General features: G+C 27.9%; 9 protein-coding genes across 9 annotated transcripts, besides 7 other annotated features; 1 reads left to right on the forward strand and 8 right to left on the reverse strand.

Annotated features, from left to right (window-relative positions):
• Positions 1-66: 66 nt before the first annotated feature.
• On the reverse strand, positions 67-705 carry CMU_037030 (uncharacterized protein; the record flags this gene model as incomplete). Its single annotated transcript, XM_002141842.1, has 1 exon — positions 67-705. One exon carries the CDS (start codon positions 703-705, stop codon positions 67-69), a length of 639 nt encoding a protein of 212 aa, XP_002141878.1.
• Positions 706-712: 7 nt separating this feature from the next.
• Positions 713-733: a sequence feature (AT_rich).
• A 398-nt stretch (positions 734-1131) lies between these two features.
• Positions 1132-1153: a sequence feature (AT_rich).
• Positions 1154-1247: 94 nt separating this feature from the next.
• On the reverse strand, positions 1248-4151 carry CMU_037040 (uncharacterized protein; the record flags this gene model as incomplete). The annotated part of the gene is made up of 1 exon (XM_002141843.1): positions 1248-4151. The coding sequence occupies one exon, from the start codon at positions 4149-4151 to the stop codon at positions 1248-1250; it is 2904 nt and encodes a 967-aa protein (XP_002141879.1).
• A 289-nt stretch (positions 4152-4440) lies between these two features.
• Positions 4441-6177, reverse strand: CMU_037050 (uncharacterized protein; the record flags this gene model as incomplete). Its single annotated transcript, XM_002141844.1, has 1 exon — positions 4441-6177. The coding sequence occupies one exon, from the start codon at positions 6175-6177 to the stop codon at positions 4441-4443; it is 1737 nt and encodes a 578-aa protein (XP_002141880.1).
• A 557-nt stretch (positions 6178-6734) lies between these two features.
• Positions 6735-7085, reverse strand: CMU_037060 (uncharacterized protein; the record flags this gene model as incomplete). Its single annotated transcript, XM_002141845.1, has 1 exon — positions 6735-7085. The coding sequence occupies one exon, from the start codon at positions 7083-7085 to the stop codon at positions 6735-6737; it is 351 nt and encodes a 116-aa protein (XP_002141881.1).
• Positions 7086-7313: 228 nt separating this feature from the next.
• Positions 7314-7335: a sequence feature (AT_rich).
• Positions 7336-7388: 53 nt separating this feature from the next.
• On the reverse strand, positions 7389-8591 carry CMU_037070 (palmitoyltransferase ZDHHC7, putative; the record flags this gene model as incomplete). Its single annotated transcript, XM_002141846.1, has 1 exon — positions 7389-8591. One exon carries the CDS (start codon positions 8589-8591, stop codon positions 7389-7391), a length of 1203 nt encoding a protein of 400 aa, XP_002141882.1.
• A 37-nt stretch (positions 8592-8628) lies between these two features.
• Positions 8629-8659: a sequence feature (AT_rich).
• Positions 8660-9112: 453 nt separating this feature from the next.
• CMU_037080 (60S ribosomal protein L37, putative) lies at positions 9113-9412 on the reverse strand (the record flags this gene model as incomplete). Its single annotated transcript, XM_002141847.1, has 1 exon — positions 9113-9412. The coding sequence occupies one exon, from the start codon at positions 9410-9412 to the stop codon at positions 9113-9115; it is 300 nt and encodes a 99-aa protein (XP_002141883.1).
• Positions 9413-9753: 341 nt separating this feature from the next.
• Positions 9754-9796: a sequence feature (AT_rich).
• Positions 9797-9969: 173 nt separating this feature from the next.
• On the reverse strand, positions 9970-11154 carry CMU_037090 (PCI domain-containing protein; the record flags this gene model as incomplete). Its single annotated transcript, XM_002141848.1, has 1 exon — positions 9970-11154. The coding sequence occupies one exon, from the start codon at positions 11152-11154 to the stop codon at positions 9970-9972; it is 1185 nt and encodes a 394-aa protein (XP_002141884.1).
• Positions 11155-11196: 42 nt separating this feature from the next.
• Positions 11197-11220: a sequence feature (AT_rich).
• A 203-nt stretch (positions 11221-11423) lies between these two features.
• CMU_037100 (uncharacterized protein) lies at positions 11424-12890 on the forward strand (the record flags this gene model as incomplete). Its single annotated transcript, XM_002141849.1, has 1 exon — positions 11424-12890. One exon carries the CDS (start codon positions 11424-11426, stop codon positions 12888-12890), a length of 1467 nt encoding a protein of 488 aa, XP_002141885.1.
• A 2-nt stretch (positions 12891-12892) lies between these two features.
• Positions 12893-12929: a sequence feature (AT_rich).
• Positions 12930-13154: 225 nt separating this feature from the next.
• Positions 13155-15698, reverse strand: CMU_037110 (uncharacterized protein; the record flags this gene model as incomplete). Its single annotated transcript, XM_002141850.1, has 1 exon — positions 13155-15698. The coding sequence occupies one exon, from the start codon at positions 15696-15698 to the stop codon at positions 13155-13157; it is 2544 nt and encodes an 847-aa protein (XP_002141886.1).
• Between the last annotated feature and the right edge of the window lie 36 nt (positions 15699-15734).

Raw genomic sequence — 15734 nt, forward strand, 5'->3', positions numbered from 1 at the left:
TAAGGACTGTCTAAATATGAAATTAATATAAATTTTAAGGTTTTTTCAAAGGATTTAGTAATTTGTTTAGTCACTATTTGATATCGAATACCTACTTTTCAGTCTTCTACCTTGCTTTTTAAGTTCACCCTCTATATGATTGTCATTTAGTACTTCACTCTGCTTTCCTAATTCTTTCTCTACGTACTTATTTTGCACTAATTTCCCTTTTATTCCCAAGCCACTATCTGCAGAGCTATCATCACTTGATTCTTGTTCACTAAGTAGTTCTTCTCTTAAAATCATCTGCAAGTAATTGTTTACTTCAGATGATTTAGACTTGAATAGTTCACTTACTTTTTCATCTCTTTTAATTTCAAGCAATTTATTACTACACTTCCTCCATATTTCATCATCACTTAATTCTGGGTATATTGCTTGTTGTGAAGCATAATTATGAAAGTAGAATAAATGACTAGGTGTTGTTTGTTTTAAATCATAAAAATCCCACGGCTGTAGAGGTTTTATATTTTTGAAGATGAGTTTATATAGCCTTTCACATTCAGAGTTGTAGATATTCTTTTCCTCTACAGATAAATTCTTCCAATCATCAACACACTCCTCCATTGACTTCTTTTTGTTCTTAAAGCCATATAGTAGCTTCCCTGATATTGGAGGAATAGAAGTCCCATTAAGAAAAAAATCAAGTCCAGATATTACAGACATTTGCCCCTTTATATTTAATTAAATTTAACATGTATATATTTAGCCTTGTATTGTAAATACTGCATATATCAATATTTTCTATAGATTTTTAAAGTACACCCAGTATTCTGTGGGTAGCGGTATTGGATCTTTAGTTTTATTATTCGGCATACTTTCATACTTCAAAATATATTGAACAATTGCGTTTCTGAATTTACAAACCAAGACATACTTAGAAATTATTTCATAAATCTTTTTAAATAAATTCTCAAAGTTAAGCATTGAATTTAAGCTAGATATATATGCATGCAGCACCGGTATTTAGAACACAAAAAAGACATAGATGCAACAAGATCTCAGATTGTCAAGAAATCACAAAGGCTCAAAATTAGACAATTGTATTTCTCAAACCTAACTGAAGTGTTTCTAAATATTCAGAAATCATCCTATAAATAAATTATTTAAAATAGATCCCAGTGTTTTGGTTACTTTATAATATAAATGATGAAATATTCCGGTTTTCGGATATATTTCATTTCTACAAAGTGAGTTACTTGAATTTATTAATTCCAACCTATTTCACCAGATTTTAATTTGTATTTAATTAGAGTGGCCATTGTAATAAATGTAGAAAGAAGTAATACAGCTATAATATTGAATTTTTTGAAGTCCTTTGGGAGACTGTCAAAGGAGATACTTGGCTGGAATGGTAAGACCAATAATGAATCCGTCCCAAAACATACAAGAATACTTGTAGATTCAGAACCTATATCAGGAATTGTAATGATTTCCTTTATAGAAAATACATTTATAGGAATTTTAAAGTGTGTAGACTCTACTGGTTTATATGCAGGATATTCCTTAATTTCAATAGCTTTAGCAAACTCTGACTTTACAATTAATGGGTTTGGACGCCTAGAACTTATGATTTCTTCTGGAATACCCTCAATTACTCCGCCTTGCTTGGATGCAATAAGAAGCATTTTAGGAGTTATAGATTCTGCTGTGCTGCTTATAGTAGCAGAAGTAATTGGACTCTCAAATGGATATAGTATTTGAGTTTGAATAACAAAAGGATTTCTCTGTATAATTTCTGAATCTGAAATTTTAGATGGTTCTTTAGTAGTAAAATATAAAATTACAGATTTGATCTTATTTAAGTAATTCAATTCAATGTCACTTTTATCATATTCATAATACATTTCAAATGTGATGATGACTTGGGTTTGATGCAATGAATGAAAAGCTGTAAGTATAATGATATTTGAATGAAATGATACAGTAAATGGAGGCTTCAATATTTCTGGTAGTACTGTTGTATAGTGAAGGTTTCCAGTTAATCCATCAATAATAAACACTTTTAGCTTGTTACTTAGTATAAATAGCAAGTTAGGATTGTCATATTTATGTACAATGTCACTATCTACAGTTACTATTGCTGGAATTCCCTTACAATCTGGACATTGTGGAGTAGTCATTATTTCAATTTCTTCATTACTATCTCTGCTAAAGTTCAAAGTAAACTCCCATATATGTTTTATATCTCCATTTTTATTCAACATATATCCAGATATTGATCTCTTATTATACAATATAAATATATCCGAATAAAATTCAGATTTTGTATGATTTTGTCCAAAGTTAATTACTTGTATTGGCTTGTTTGTATCTCCAATAATTAATAATTTGGGATTTATCAGAGGTCTACCAATATTTCTATATGAAGATATCATTACAAACTTATAATCTCCAATTACTTTATTTACTTTAATTCTGTCCATAATTTCTCCATTAAAGATATTGATTTTGTATATATTTAAGCCAGCTGCTACAATTAAAAATGGGTTATCACTTTTCAATATATTATTTATTGAAGAGTCAACTAGATAAATATTATATTTTAGCACCATTGATTGTTCAAATTCTACATCTTCGAGTATACTATTTACCCATAACAAACGTCCACTAGTTATATTGAGAGCATAAACTCTCCTAATTTCAGTATTAATTATAAACAATAAATTACCATTAGTACTATATTCATTTCTAAATGTTTCTGGCATATAAATATGCTTTGCAGTTAAAATATTTTGTTTTATTTTCAGATTTGTTAAATCTATTGGATTATCTTTATAATCAATTGGAGTATACAAAGTATATTTGTTTTTCTGAGCTTTGGAGAGAAGAAAGCCTTCTTCGTAAAAATTTATCCAAATTGGATCTTGACACCCTGTAATATTACAGTCAATTTCCATAATTCCAATCAAGTAATCTTGCCATTGAATAATTATTCGTGAACTAGATATCATTGATACATAGTGAATATTACCATGATTAATAGCTTTATTATCAAATTTTAAGTTAAAATTTAAGGGTTGATTTCTTTCTTGGAATTTAAAATTTAAAATTACCTGGATATCAACTGATTTTGACAAGTCGCAATACGATAAACTGAACAAGTTATAATAATCTCCTTCTTTACTGTAAATAATAAAAGGGTTCTGCATATTTTGTGAAATTACAGGATAATTCACAAAACCTTTGAGGATATTAGTGTTATTGTTTAATGTAATAGCCAATTTGTCACCAGCAAAATTTGTTAATTTTAGTGGTTTTATTTGATTCATATTTACTTCTAAATCCAAATTGTTTAGATGTACAGATACTTCCGAATTCTTACTTAAGTTTATAGTTAATAATTGAATTCTTAAATTGGAACTAACTACCAGGCAAGAAAATGTCCATGTTTCATTCTTATTTACAATAATGGATGAATCATATATAATTGATTGTATACTAGTTGGTATTTTGAACCTATTAATAATATTCATATTATCCTTTATTGTTGAGTTCAAATAAGAGTGTATAATTTCACTAGAAGAAGAAGAATATGTTAAAACTTCTATACTCTTTTTTTTAAAAAGTAATATAAAGTTTTCACTTAAATTCTCCAAAATTTTATTTATCTCTAATATTATTCCATTATTTTGATTGACCATAACAAGAAGTTGACCAGTTCTAGTGAATATATATATTGTCTTATCGATCAAGGTTATCCTGGGTATAGAAAAATCGTTGGTTTCATAACTTATTCCTAAATAGGTGGACCAATCTATACCTACTTTGGAAGATATACCAACACTGATTTGACGGATATGAAGTATATTTGTAGCCTTATTTACTAACAATTGAATTATCTTTAAATTTGGTGCATAAATATATTTGACATCTACAACTTCGTCTTTTGGGTTAACCGGATCAATAGACCAAATCAGATCTTCATCTTGTAACATAATTACTTTCCCTTTAGTTGATATGTATACACTACCATGTGAATCAGAGCTCCTTGAAGAATAGAGCTTGCCAATACCTTGCATATATATACCAGACTCCTTAATTGAGTAGGAGGACCCATTCTTTAAGAGAAATAAGAGTAAAAAGACAATATGCAAATCTATAGACTTCATATCAAAAGGGCACAGATAACCTAAAATACAAAAACTACAAATCTAATAGTATTAGGAGGGAATTTATCTGAGAAATGTGAAAATAATACCGGTTATAAGGTACCGGAATAATATTATGGTTGGTATGTAAATTTCATACATATTTTTATAACTAATTTCTAATGTTTTATTCAATATAATATATAACAAAGTAGTTAACTAATTTGAATAATAAAACCTTAATCTTTCAGATGTAAATTTGTTAGCAATTTCTAAGTAGTAGATCTGAATATTTAAAATATTTAGTAAATTATTCAAATTCTTTAACAATGTCTCTCCACGAAATATTTACACCAGAATTCTCATTAGACTCTTTTAGACAAAATTTATCATTTAAGTCTGTTTCTTTAAATTCATCTCCTGAGAAATGTTCTGTCTCTTCTATATTGAAATCAGAAGTCAATTTTAAGTTGTCCAAAAGTTCATGTTCTACCTGAATTACTTTAGAATCTGATTCTTTATTTATTTCAACACCTTCAGATTGATTATTTTCTTGTTCTTTATTTGGAGGAGGAATAAAATAAGGAATCTTACCCGTTATCCAGTCATTCAGAATAACTTTAGCAGTAGTTACATGATCTATCTCTCCACCCTTCAAAAATTTCCCTAATCTCTTCCCAACTATAGTTAAAAATTCATCTGTATTTTGCCAATTATCACTAGGATTAAGATGATATTTCTGTTTTATATGGTGTGCTTTAACTTTTTGTAATAGCTCTGATATATAAATTGAAGGATCCGATAATTTCTCAGTACGAACTGCACCTTTTAATACAACATTAGTGCTTGCTTGGAGATTATTAAATTCTCCATTCTCTGTATTTATTAATGTTGGAGGGACTATACCTGGACAATCTATAAGATATAACCTGTGTGTTAAATGAATATATTGCCAAATCTTAGTTTCACCTGCTATTGGGGCAACCTTGCAAACCTTACTACCTCTTAAGGTATTGATAATACTTGACTTACCAACATTTGGATACCCAATAAAACCTACACTAACATGTTTTTTATCCTTCATTAAAGAGGTATATTGTCTAAGAACATGGAATAATGTCTTTTTACCAAATGGATTAGTTATACTTGAATGGAAAGCTATTGTTGGTCTTTTTGATGAATAAAAACCTATCCAGCGACTTGCTACCCACTTTGGAATCAGGTCTACCTTATTTAAAACATAAACAAGATACTTTTGTGGGCATTCTTTTTCTAAATACTCCTCAATATAAATACATCTTGTACCTTGGGGGTCCCTACTATCTAATACATGAATAATTATATCAGAACTATCTATTACTTTGTATAATTCTTGCCATATGCGTTTTGATTTACCCTTCTTTAAAACAGCATCATCCTTAAGCAATTCAAATCCATCGAATTTTGAATTTATTTCACTCTCATTATTTTCTACAATATCATACTCTGTATTACGTTTCTCAACATTCTCTGTTAAATCTGATAAACTGTCAAACTGAGAGCTCAACCTTGGTTTCTTTCGCCTCTTATGACCCTCACCAAATGTTTGGTTATATGGTTCAATTTTTAAAAGATTTCCACCATATTTAGTATTTGGTATTGATTCACTATTCTCTTTAATAAGATGAATAGGTAACTTAGAACGTCTCAAAACTATAGAATAGGGATCTGATGATACTTCTGACATCTGCTGACGAAAACTCTCTAATTTTGATTGAGTTATTACTCTAGTATTTCCAAACCAACGTCTATCTGGTTCTATTCGTACCATCGTTCCAGAAGGTTTATCATTACTAGACAATACTCCTTTCTCGTTATACATGTTCAAGCGACTAATTGTACTCCTAGTACGGTAAAAGCCCTCCTTCTTATTATTATCTAATAATCTATCTGGATTAGTTGATGACTTACTTTTTGAAATAGCAGTCATCTGTTTCTTCATTTTGTGACTTCGAACTGTCTTAAAACGCTCCACAGCCAAGCTTAAACGCTTTGTTTTTTTTGCCATATTCTCCAAGTAATATCGATCTGAACTCTAAATAATTGTCTCTGATTCCAGAATTAAAGATTTTTTCAATCTATAAGGTTGATATATTTAATAAATAAGTATGTCAACTTTTTAAAAATCATAAACTAATCTATAAAATGATGCTTATGTTGGCGCCTTTTATCTATAGAACTAATACTTAGAATAACATTTCAAAAAAGCTTCAAATAAATTTTCCAGTTCTCTTTAATTTAACTAGCAATTATATTCTTAGAATCTACTTTAAACTAGACACATCTTTATTTCAAAAACTAGTTATAATAGTACTTAATCTTCTAGACACAACTAATTTATTTGAAATTCCACAAACACTACTGAATATAAAAGCTTATTTAGTATTCATACCTAAGAAATATCATATTATCAATATTAATTCAATATAAATATATAAGTATAAGTATAGTATTATTAAGTCCCCAAGGAGATCCTATCCTATAAACAATATCAAGTTATAGTTACACCAATATTTAAGGTGAAATATAGAATTTCTTGGTATTCCAAATACTTTTGAATGTAAGCTATTCAATAATAACAACTCCCTTTGAATTAGAATCAACTGTAGTTTCTAAAACTTTATTCCAAGCATTATTATAATTATCTACTTGTCCTCCAAAATTAGCATTAAGACCAAGAATAGGTTCTTCAATTTTTTGTTTATGTTTCACCATTAGACTTAAGTCTTCGTCTTCATCTTCATCTTCATTATTTATATCATTATCTACGGAAGGAATGGTTTTCTGTTCAGAAACTCTATTATTAGGATGCACACATGCAGAATCCATCTGAGATTTATCTGGTATAGTATCTTCTTTAAGGTTATCAACTAGGTCTGTAGCTTGCACTTTTAATTTTGAATGATTATGTCCCATATTCACAAATTCTATAACTTCTAATCAATTCAAATCTAAAATGTATGATTTATTAATATTATAGTAGAAATTATTATTATACTATCCAATATATGTGTCTCTGCACACATATCTTTCTGAAACAAAAAATGGATAAAGTTTATATCCATCATTTTATTCTAACATATATACTTTATATACCTGTTGTAATATATATCCATTAAACTATTTAATTATATTCTAACTCTCTTATTTAAATTATATATTTATACTTGACAATAAAATTAAGTTTGTAATTAGGTTTAATAGATTTTACCAAATTAGTTATTGTTTAGAAAAATCATGTAAATATATAACATGAGGTTTATCTTTAGTACAATTCGAAGTTCTAGATATATAGGATGAATCATCTTCACAAAAATCAGTATGAAACAAGAAATCAGCTTCTATAGATGCCATTGTAGCTTTTGTAGAATCTATACCTGATGGTAAATTGCAACAAGTTATTCTAGATGAACTATTCTTTATAAAAGTCCTAACATGTTGTTCTTTATTATAATTATTTAGAGTATTATCTGTAGAATTATATAAATTGTTCAATTGAAGATCTACAAAGGTTGCAGTATCAAATCCAACATTTCTAAATTGGGCTCTTGATCTTGTTGGGACAAACCATTTCCATGTAAATTGCTGACCACAAACTTCTATAAGAGATTTATAAAAACTCTGTCTTCTATATGTATAATCTTGCTTCAAATGCTCAATTCCTGTTGTATTGTATATAATACATAGAATCTGATCTATAAACATTGCAAAGGAAAATAATCCAAAAACTAATCCTTCTATAACAACACTAAAACCAAAAATAAGTATTATTGGTGAGACAAAACATATTGAATCTTGACTATGTAATTCATGCCAATTTGGGATCATTACAGTATCTTCAGAAAATATCTCACTATTATGATAGAAGTTTGTTCTATCAAAAGTTAAAGACTCAGATGAAATAATACAATTGTAAAAGCGATAACATACTAAAGAAATTGAATAGATACAGAAGCAAAATACATAAAATAAGAATAGCAAGAAATGTTTCTGATTATTATAGCCTACACAATTATTGATCCATGGACAATGATGATCCATCTTAAATATACAACGTTTACATATAGAACAATGATGAACCCTTGGAGGTTTATAATTATTACACTTTATACATGTCTTGATTATATCTATTTGATTTTCAAGTTCAATTGGTATTATTATCTGCCCAAGATCTTTGTTTGTAGGAAGAACTCCTGGATCTGTAAATACACTAATTAAGTGACAAATACTACACATAATAAAAATTGAATTATATATTATGAAATGAATTACATAGAGCCAAGGTTTCCTGATTTTATAATATAGGTATAAATAGTAGTTTATAATTACAGAGCCGTATAATAATAATAGTTGGGTTAAACCCATACAAGTTATTCCACAACAGTCTACTACAAACCACTGAATATTACAAAATAATTTCATTACATTGATATATAATATGACTTGATATTGAGATACCTATAATATATAATTAATGTTTATATTATAATCTAAGATATGCAGGTAAAAGGAAAATAGGTAGATACTCAGATGACAACCCGCTAAGTAAATATTGAAAAAGTAGACTCAGGTCTGGACCTCATTTATTAAATTTAACAATTACTTGAAACTAAAGATAAGTATACAACTTCAAGATATATATTAAAGATTAATAATATATCTATAATAGCCTAGTCTAAATATCTGATATGAAGTCTAGTTATTAATAGAGGAAGTAAGATCCTAGACATTACAAATATCAGATAAATGTAAATCTAGAATATATTAAAGAAACATCTACAATTCTTCTACAACTAGCTACACACTTCGTTTCTATACAGAATACCAACATAGCTTCTATTAAGTAGATGGTAATATTAATATATTGAATATGGAATTAATTTTGTCTAGTTCCACAATATTCACTTAGTCAATTATATATCATCCAGATATTAAGAAATGAATTACTTCTGTACACTAGAATTTCGAAGTGGTTTGGCAACTGTACCTTCCCTAAAACCATTCTTAAAACGTCTAGACATTGTCTTGAGATATCTCATACGACCAGTTCCAGTTGTTCGCCTTCTCTTGGCCTTTACACTCCAATTGTAAGATCTCATCTTAGCTGATGGATAACCACATGATGCACAACGTTTTTTCTGAACCATATATGAACGTTTACCACATCTACAACATAAAAAGTGGGTCTTTCCATGATGTTTACCACGGCTACCTGTTCCTTTGCCAGCTTTACCCACTCCCATTTATTCTTTATCCTACTTTGTACACAAACTTAGTAATACTTCCCTAGTATATAAGTGGCTTAAAGAGCTAATTTAGAGCTTTCCTTCTTATTACGTTCAAGACGCTCTTGTAATACTAATAAAATATTCTCAAGACAAGACGGTTCAAATTTTTTTTAGGTATAATATTATCACTATACTAATCTGATTAGGTAAATAGTAAATTATCTGGCGCTATACCAAAAAAAGGCATCTGTCTCAAACAAGCGGTATGTCTTATTTTACAAATATACAAAATCTACTAGTAATCTCTTATTACTAGAGAAGTTAAGAAATAAATAGTTAATAGCTAGTATATTGCCAATAATATAAATATAAATTGGAATATTAAAAATAACAAATTAACGGTATGTGTGTAATCTATATATATTATATTTCCACGTGTTTAACTTAAAAAAAAAAAGAAATATCTAGAGGAGAACCTTTAAAGTATCTAATAATAAGATATCTAATATTACATATTAGTTTGTAATATATATTAGAAATATATAGATATTGATTATATTCTAAAACATAATTTAGACTTGAATAACTCTTGATAATTTCTGTAGCCTATTTAGTAATGTATCACCCTTATGAATAATTTCATTGTAAGCACTAAGTTTTTCATCAACTGTATTACAGAGTATAATACCCTTAACTTTATCAATTTTACATGGTAATTTAGATGAAGAAATGAATGAAACAATATCATCCTCAAGAAAATTTGTAGATAATCCAAATGATTTAGACATTTCTGACAATGTAACAGATTCAAATGGTTCTAAATATTGTTTATAAGCTCTAAGACGTATATTTCTCAGATAATATCTATGATGAGGATGTAAATAACGATCTTTCTGTAGAAGGTAAACTATATCAACCAAAATAGAATAAAATCGGGAATATTTACCATAGTACAAACATTCAATAAATTCTAAAAGAAAATGTTGATCAGGTTGTAGGGCTATTTTAAGTATTTCTGGAGATGTTAATAATTTTGATTTTATTATTGTTCTTCCTACTGTTAATACAGATGAAATGACTGTATAGAAAATTAATTGTTCAAATGTCAAAATTTCTACAGCTGTAAATGTTGTTAAGCAATCTAAAAATATCTGAGAAGCTCCATTAAAATCTCTTGATACAAGTTTACTCAAAGCTTGATATACTTTTAATCTGTTTTTACGTTCCCAATCTCCAGCCTTCGCTAATTCATCTTCTGCTCGTTTCATATAGCTATTTGCAATTTTAGAGTCATGCCAAAATAATCCAATCCTAACACCTAGAAATAACAATTCCAATTTGTATCCACTACCAATAGTCTTTTGATATGAAATTTCTAACTCTTCAAGACTTTTTTGCTTATCTCCTATACGTATAAAGTGAATAGTCTTACTATAATGAGCAGTTCTAACTTCTAAATCACCACAATTATCCTCTGCATCCTTAATTTTCGCATTTATAATATCTAATTCTTGATTATTTTTTTCTTCTAAGCTTTTTACTAGGGATTTATCTAAATCCATTAGTTTTTTATCTTCACACAATATCTTGTATAAAGATCCCATATTATACATTTTTATCTTCTCTAGGATTTCTTCTTGTGCTCTTTTTTTTTCAATATCATTTGAATAACGGGATTCCAGTATATATATACTATCGGCAAGAGAAAAATCTGGGACTGTTAAGAGTATATCTTCTGAATGGGCAGTTTCAGTCATTTATTATTATATTTAAGCTTAACTTTGCTTTTTTACCTTATCTATTTATTAATTTTTTTTTATTTAGGTAAGTGTACTTAAATTTTCGAGGTAACTATATCTTATAAAATATACACAATAAATTTTTAGAGGGGCCAGACAAAAAATTTATTAAAAGCGCCAATGTTTATTTGGAGCTCTATAAGTGCTAAAGGAAGTTGTGAAGTTTCTGGATTTTTAGATTTACTTATCTCTAACTAACTTAAAGAAAATTACCGAAATACAATAATATGCCAAAGGAGAAATCTATTAAAGGGAAATTAAATTTTGGGTTAACTTCTTCAAGTACTCCAAATACTTCAAATGTTTCTCTTCTTCAGATACCTGAAAACAAGCTGAATACAATATCTAGTAGCTCTAGTGATAATCTAAAAGATGCTGTAAGGAGATGGCACGCTAAAAGAAAACAAGAATTATTTAATGATAACAAAACTGTTGAAGATACAAAAAAGTCTGATTCAGTAATACTTGCAAAATCTACATCTCCTCAAATTAATACTAGTATAACAACTGTAAACCCTTTTACACAGGGTAAGAGTCCACCAAAGTCAAATTTAGCAGATTTTTTACCTAAGCCTTCACTTACTGATAGAATTGCAAAAAATTCTGGTGAAGTTAAACCTACACCTTTATCAACTGAATCCAAAGAAAAGATAACAAGCAAAAGGACACGTGAAGCTTCTCCTCAAGTTACAGATATTATTGATAATATAGAGAATAGTGCATCTTTTACATCCCCAATATCTACTTCAAGTGGTCCATTTGATGGTCCTTTGTCTTTTGATGCAATAATGGCGTTAAAGAGGAAAAAAACCCTAACTTCTAGCGAGGAAACTATAAATATTAGTACTAATACAAGTCCTACAATTACTGATACATCAAATAAGGAATCAAATTTTAGATCTATAAACTCTGAAGGAAAGATATCTGATCAAATAACAATAGATCAAACTAAGCATAACAGACTCCAATCAAAATCATGTTTACACTTAGCTACAACAAATCAACAGTTAAAATTAAAAGAAAATAATACTATAGAAACTCAAGATATTTTACTAGTAAGTCAGGATATAACAATAAAACCCACAAATAATGGCAATTCATTGTTAGTTGAGGACAAATTACCTATTAACAAGAATTTATCTAAATCTCAAAATAATTCAAATTTGACACTAAATTTAACCCAATCAACTGAAAATTCTAAAAATTCATCTTTATCTAAACATTTAAATAATTCAACAATATCTAATACTGATAGCCACAATTCTATCAATTATATTGTTAAAATAAGTAACAAAGTATCTAAACTGAAAGAAGCATTATTTCAGAGTAAAACTATACCTGAACTCCTAGGAAATATTTGTATTATTATTAATCATATTGCAACAAGTTTGGATGAGATAGCCTCAAAATATGGAAAGAACCAAAGCAAGTACTCAAATTTATCAAGTGCAATGAATTCATGTTTAAATATAATAAATAACCCAGGAGAAAATGACTGTATAGCTGACTTATCACTAGAATTATTTGCTAAATATCCTGAAATATTTGAAAGTTTAAAAAAACTTTCAAATTCTGTAAAAGATTCAAATACATGTACAAATTTAGAAGGTCTTTGTGTATATATTCTTGGTTATGGTAGATTAATAGATGATCTTACAGTAAAAGTGAATATTGCCGTTAAACATTTAGTATAAAGAATAAATTTATAATTTATTAATAATTTAATAAATATAGAATCATCAAAGTAATAATATCAAAGTTTTGTTTTTTAGTATATTAAACATAACTTTGATATAATTTTCATTTAAATTAGAGGTGGTAGTAACATAATTGCATTAATATATTAGTACCCTTGCCATAAATATACATTGTCTTCTTCTCTATATAATTTTAGGTCATATGCAAATACTGTAAATAATTCTTTATTCAATTTTATTTTCAATTAATTGAAAGTGAAATTATACCTTCATAATTTGAGCAATTACCTGTATGGCACAAGTAGTAGTTGCAGCCTGTTTCGCTTTGCATGCTACAATTATAAAGTATATAAGTTCTCTATAAGAAAAAGTGGTCCTACATCTCTCAAAATCTGACCTCAATATTTTATGTGGAAAACATATAACCTTCTTTAATAAAATTTTTAGTCCTACAGGAAGAAAACTATTATATATTGTCTCAAAAGCATCTGATTTAGTAATACCACATAACTTGAAGACATAATTCCACAAAGCTGATCTAATTGGATTTGTAGTTGGAACTTTGAATTTATCTTGGATTGTATTCATTTTATTTCCACAGATAAATAAAACAGTATCCAATTCATTTTTAATACATATAGAAGCATCATAAGAATAAGTAGATAAAATTGTCCATGCTGTATCTGAATAAAATTCATAATCCTGTGTTTGTATAGAAAATCTAGCTGGTATAGAGAGTGGTGTGTGATTCCAAGAATTACACTTTTTTTTATTAACAAACTTATGGGAATTAGCTGTATTTATACTATCATGTGATAAATCCTCACTTTGTACTTTTGTACTTAAAATAAATCTCATTGATAGCGGTTCAAAGGTGTGAGAAGGCTTTGCTTGCATAACAGAGGCTAATAAAAACTTATCAGTTTTATAACGAGCTGTATTTGAACGAAATTGGGAAATCTGATCTCTACTAATACTATCAATATCTCCTTGTGGAGGAAAACGTTCTAATAAACGAATAAGATGATCAAAAGATTTCTCATATATATTACAAATCTCGATGCTATCTGTTTCTAACTTTGAAGAATCAATTCCAATATGATTTTTATTAGGTTTACTTTGAATTATATTATTTTCTGAGTTTAAATAAAAATCTGAATCACAAACTTTACTCTCAAAGGGTTTTTCAAATATATTTTGAGATTTACTATATACTGGAATACTAACCAAAGATTTACAAGGAAGTGCATTATTACTCTTAATATTATTTTTATCTTGGTTATTTCCAGAAGTTAAAAAAATTTTAGATAATGACTCTTTATTAAATCTTTCTAATACAGAACTTAAAAAGTTAAATGAAAACCATGGAAAGATATGTGATAATGTATTTGATATTTCAGATTTCTTAATATTATATATCAGTATATTATCATTTTTATTTGTTGAACACTCAGGTTCACATTTATTATTAAGTAAATTAGTCAAATCTACATATTCTGCAAGTAATTGATTATAATAGCTTGAATTATCTCCAGAAATTAAATTAAATTTCTTTGGTACTTCTGAAGAACTATATACAGTCGAATTCTCGTATATACTAACTTCAATTTTATATTCAGGAATTGGTTTATAACGTGTATCACCATCACATTCTAAACCCTCCAATGGATCACATCCCAAATCCCAATGATCCATTGAAGTTAATCCAAAAGCTGATGCTAATTGTGACATTGATTGAATAGTTGTTACTACACATAATACATGACATAATTCTGTTATTGTCCACCCTTGTATACCAGATCTAACCCCTAATAAACCATTCATAATATCATATGGTATATTTGCAGGATCAAATGCCAGGAAATTAATGAATTCAGTCAGATTTTGTAATTTACAAGGTAATGAATTAGTACCTTTAGTTAGCCATTCTACTGAGCCTTTATTAATCAAAAACATTTGCATTTCTAATTTTACCATATAATCATTTTTATATAGTGCTGCAGATAGTATACCAATAAAATGACGCCATGGTATAGATAATGCTCCATGCCTAGAATCCTCCATTATAACCTTATAAGATTTCAATAAAGATTGTGCATATTCTGGTAATATATATGAAAATCGAAATACTGATGGAATACGCCCATAAAATGTCTTAAATACGTCTATCCAAAAATCTACAGATATATCAATATCAAGATTACTAGTTGATGGATCAGTATTTTCTGCTGTACATCTTTCATTACCTGGTATATTAGATACAATTAATTCAGGTGACATAAATCTCCCACATGGTAATAAGACTTTTATATCTTTATTATATAATTCAGAATCTATAGTAAAAAGTTTTACTGCATCAAACAAAGAGAATATTGTACCTCCAATTCTTATATACAATAAGGCTCTTGCATCTACACTATCAATAGTCTCATAATTTATATCTATTAAAATTGAATTATTCTTTAATAATTCTAAGCCATTATCTTTATATTTAATATCCCATACCTTTAAAATACTAGAAATAATTTTTTCCCAATTTTTAGATATGTTTTCTCTAATTTTTTTAAAAGGATTTATCTTAGAACTAAGTTTGAGGAGGATCAAGAAAGTTTGTTCATACCTCCAGTATTCAGTTGATTTATTTAGCAGTATATCTCTCAAAATGTTTCTTATTCTCTTAGTTATAAAATGAGTAGTATTAGCTGAGTCCAAAAATTTCCAGTCTAATATACCTAACATTTTTAAACCTACATCTATGAAATTCTGCATAAGCTTAATTTCCAAAGATACATCTACTTCTCCCATCACTGCCTGTATATGTAAGGCTTATTTGTGTTATTA

The sequence above is a fragment of the Cryptosporidium muris genome, genomic scaffold, assembly GCF_000006515.1.
Source record: "Cryptosporidium muris RN66 scf_1106632373425 genomic scaffold, whole genome shotgun sequence".
Taxonomy (NCBI): Eukaryota; Apicomplexa; class Conoidasida; order Eucoccidiorida; family Cryptosporidiidae; genus Cryptosporidium; species Cryptosporidium muris.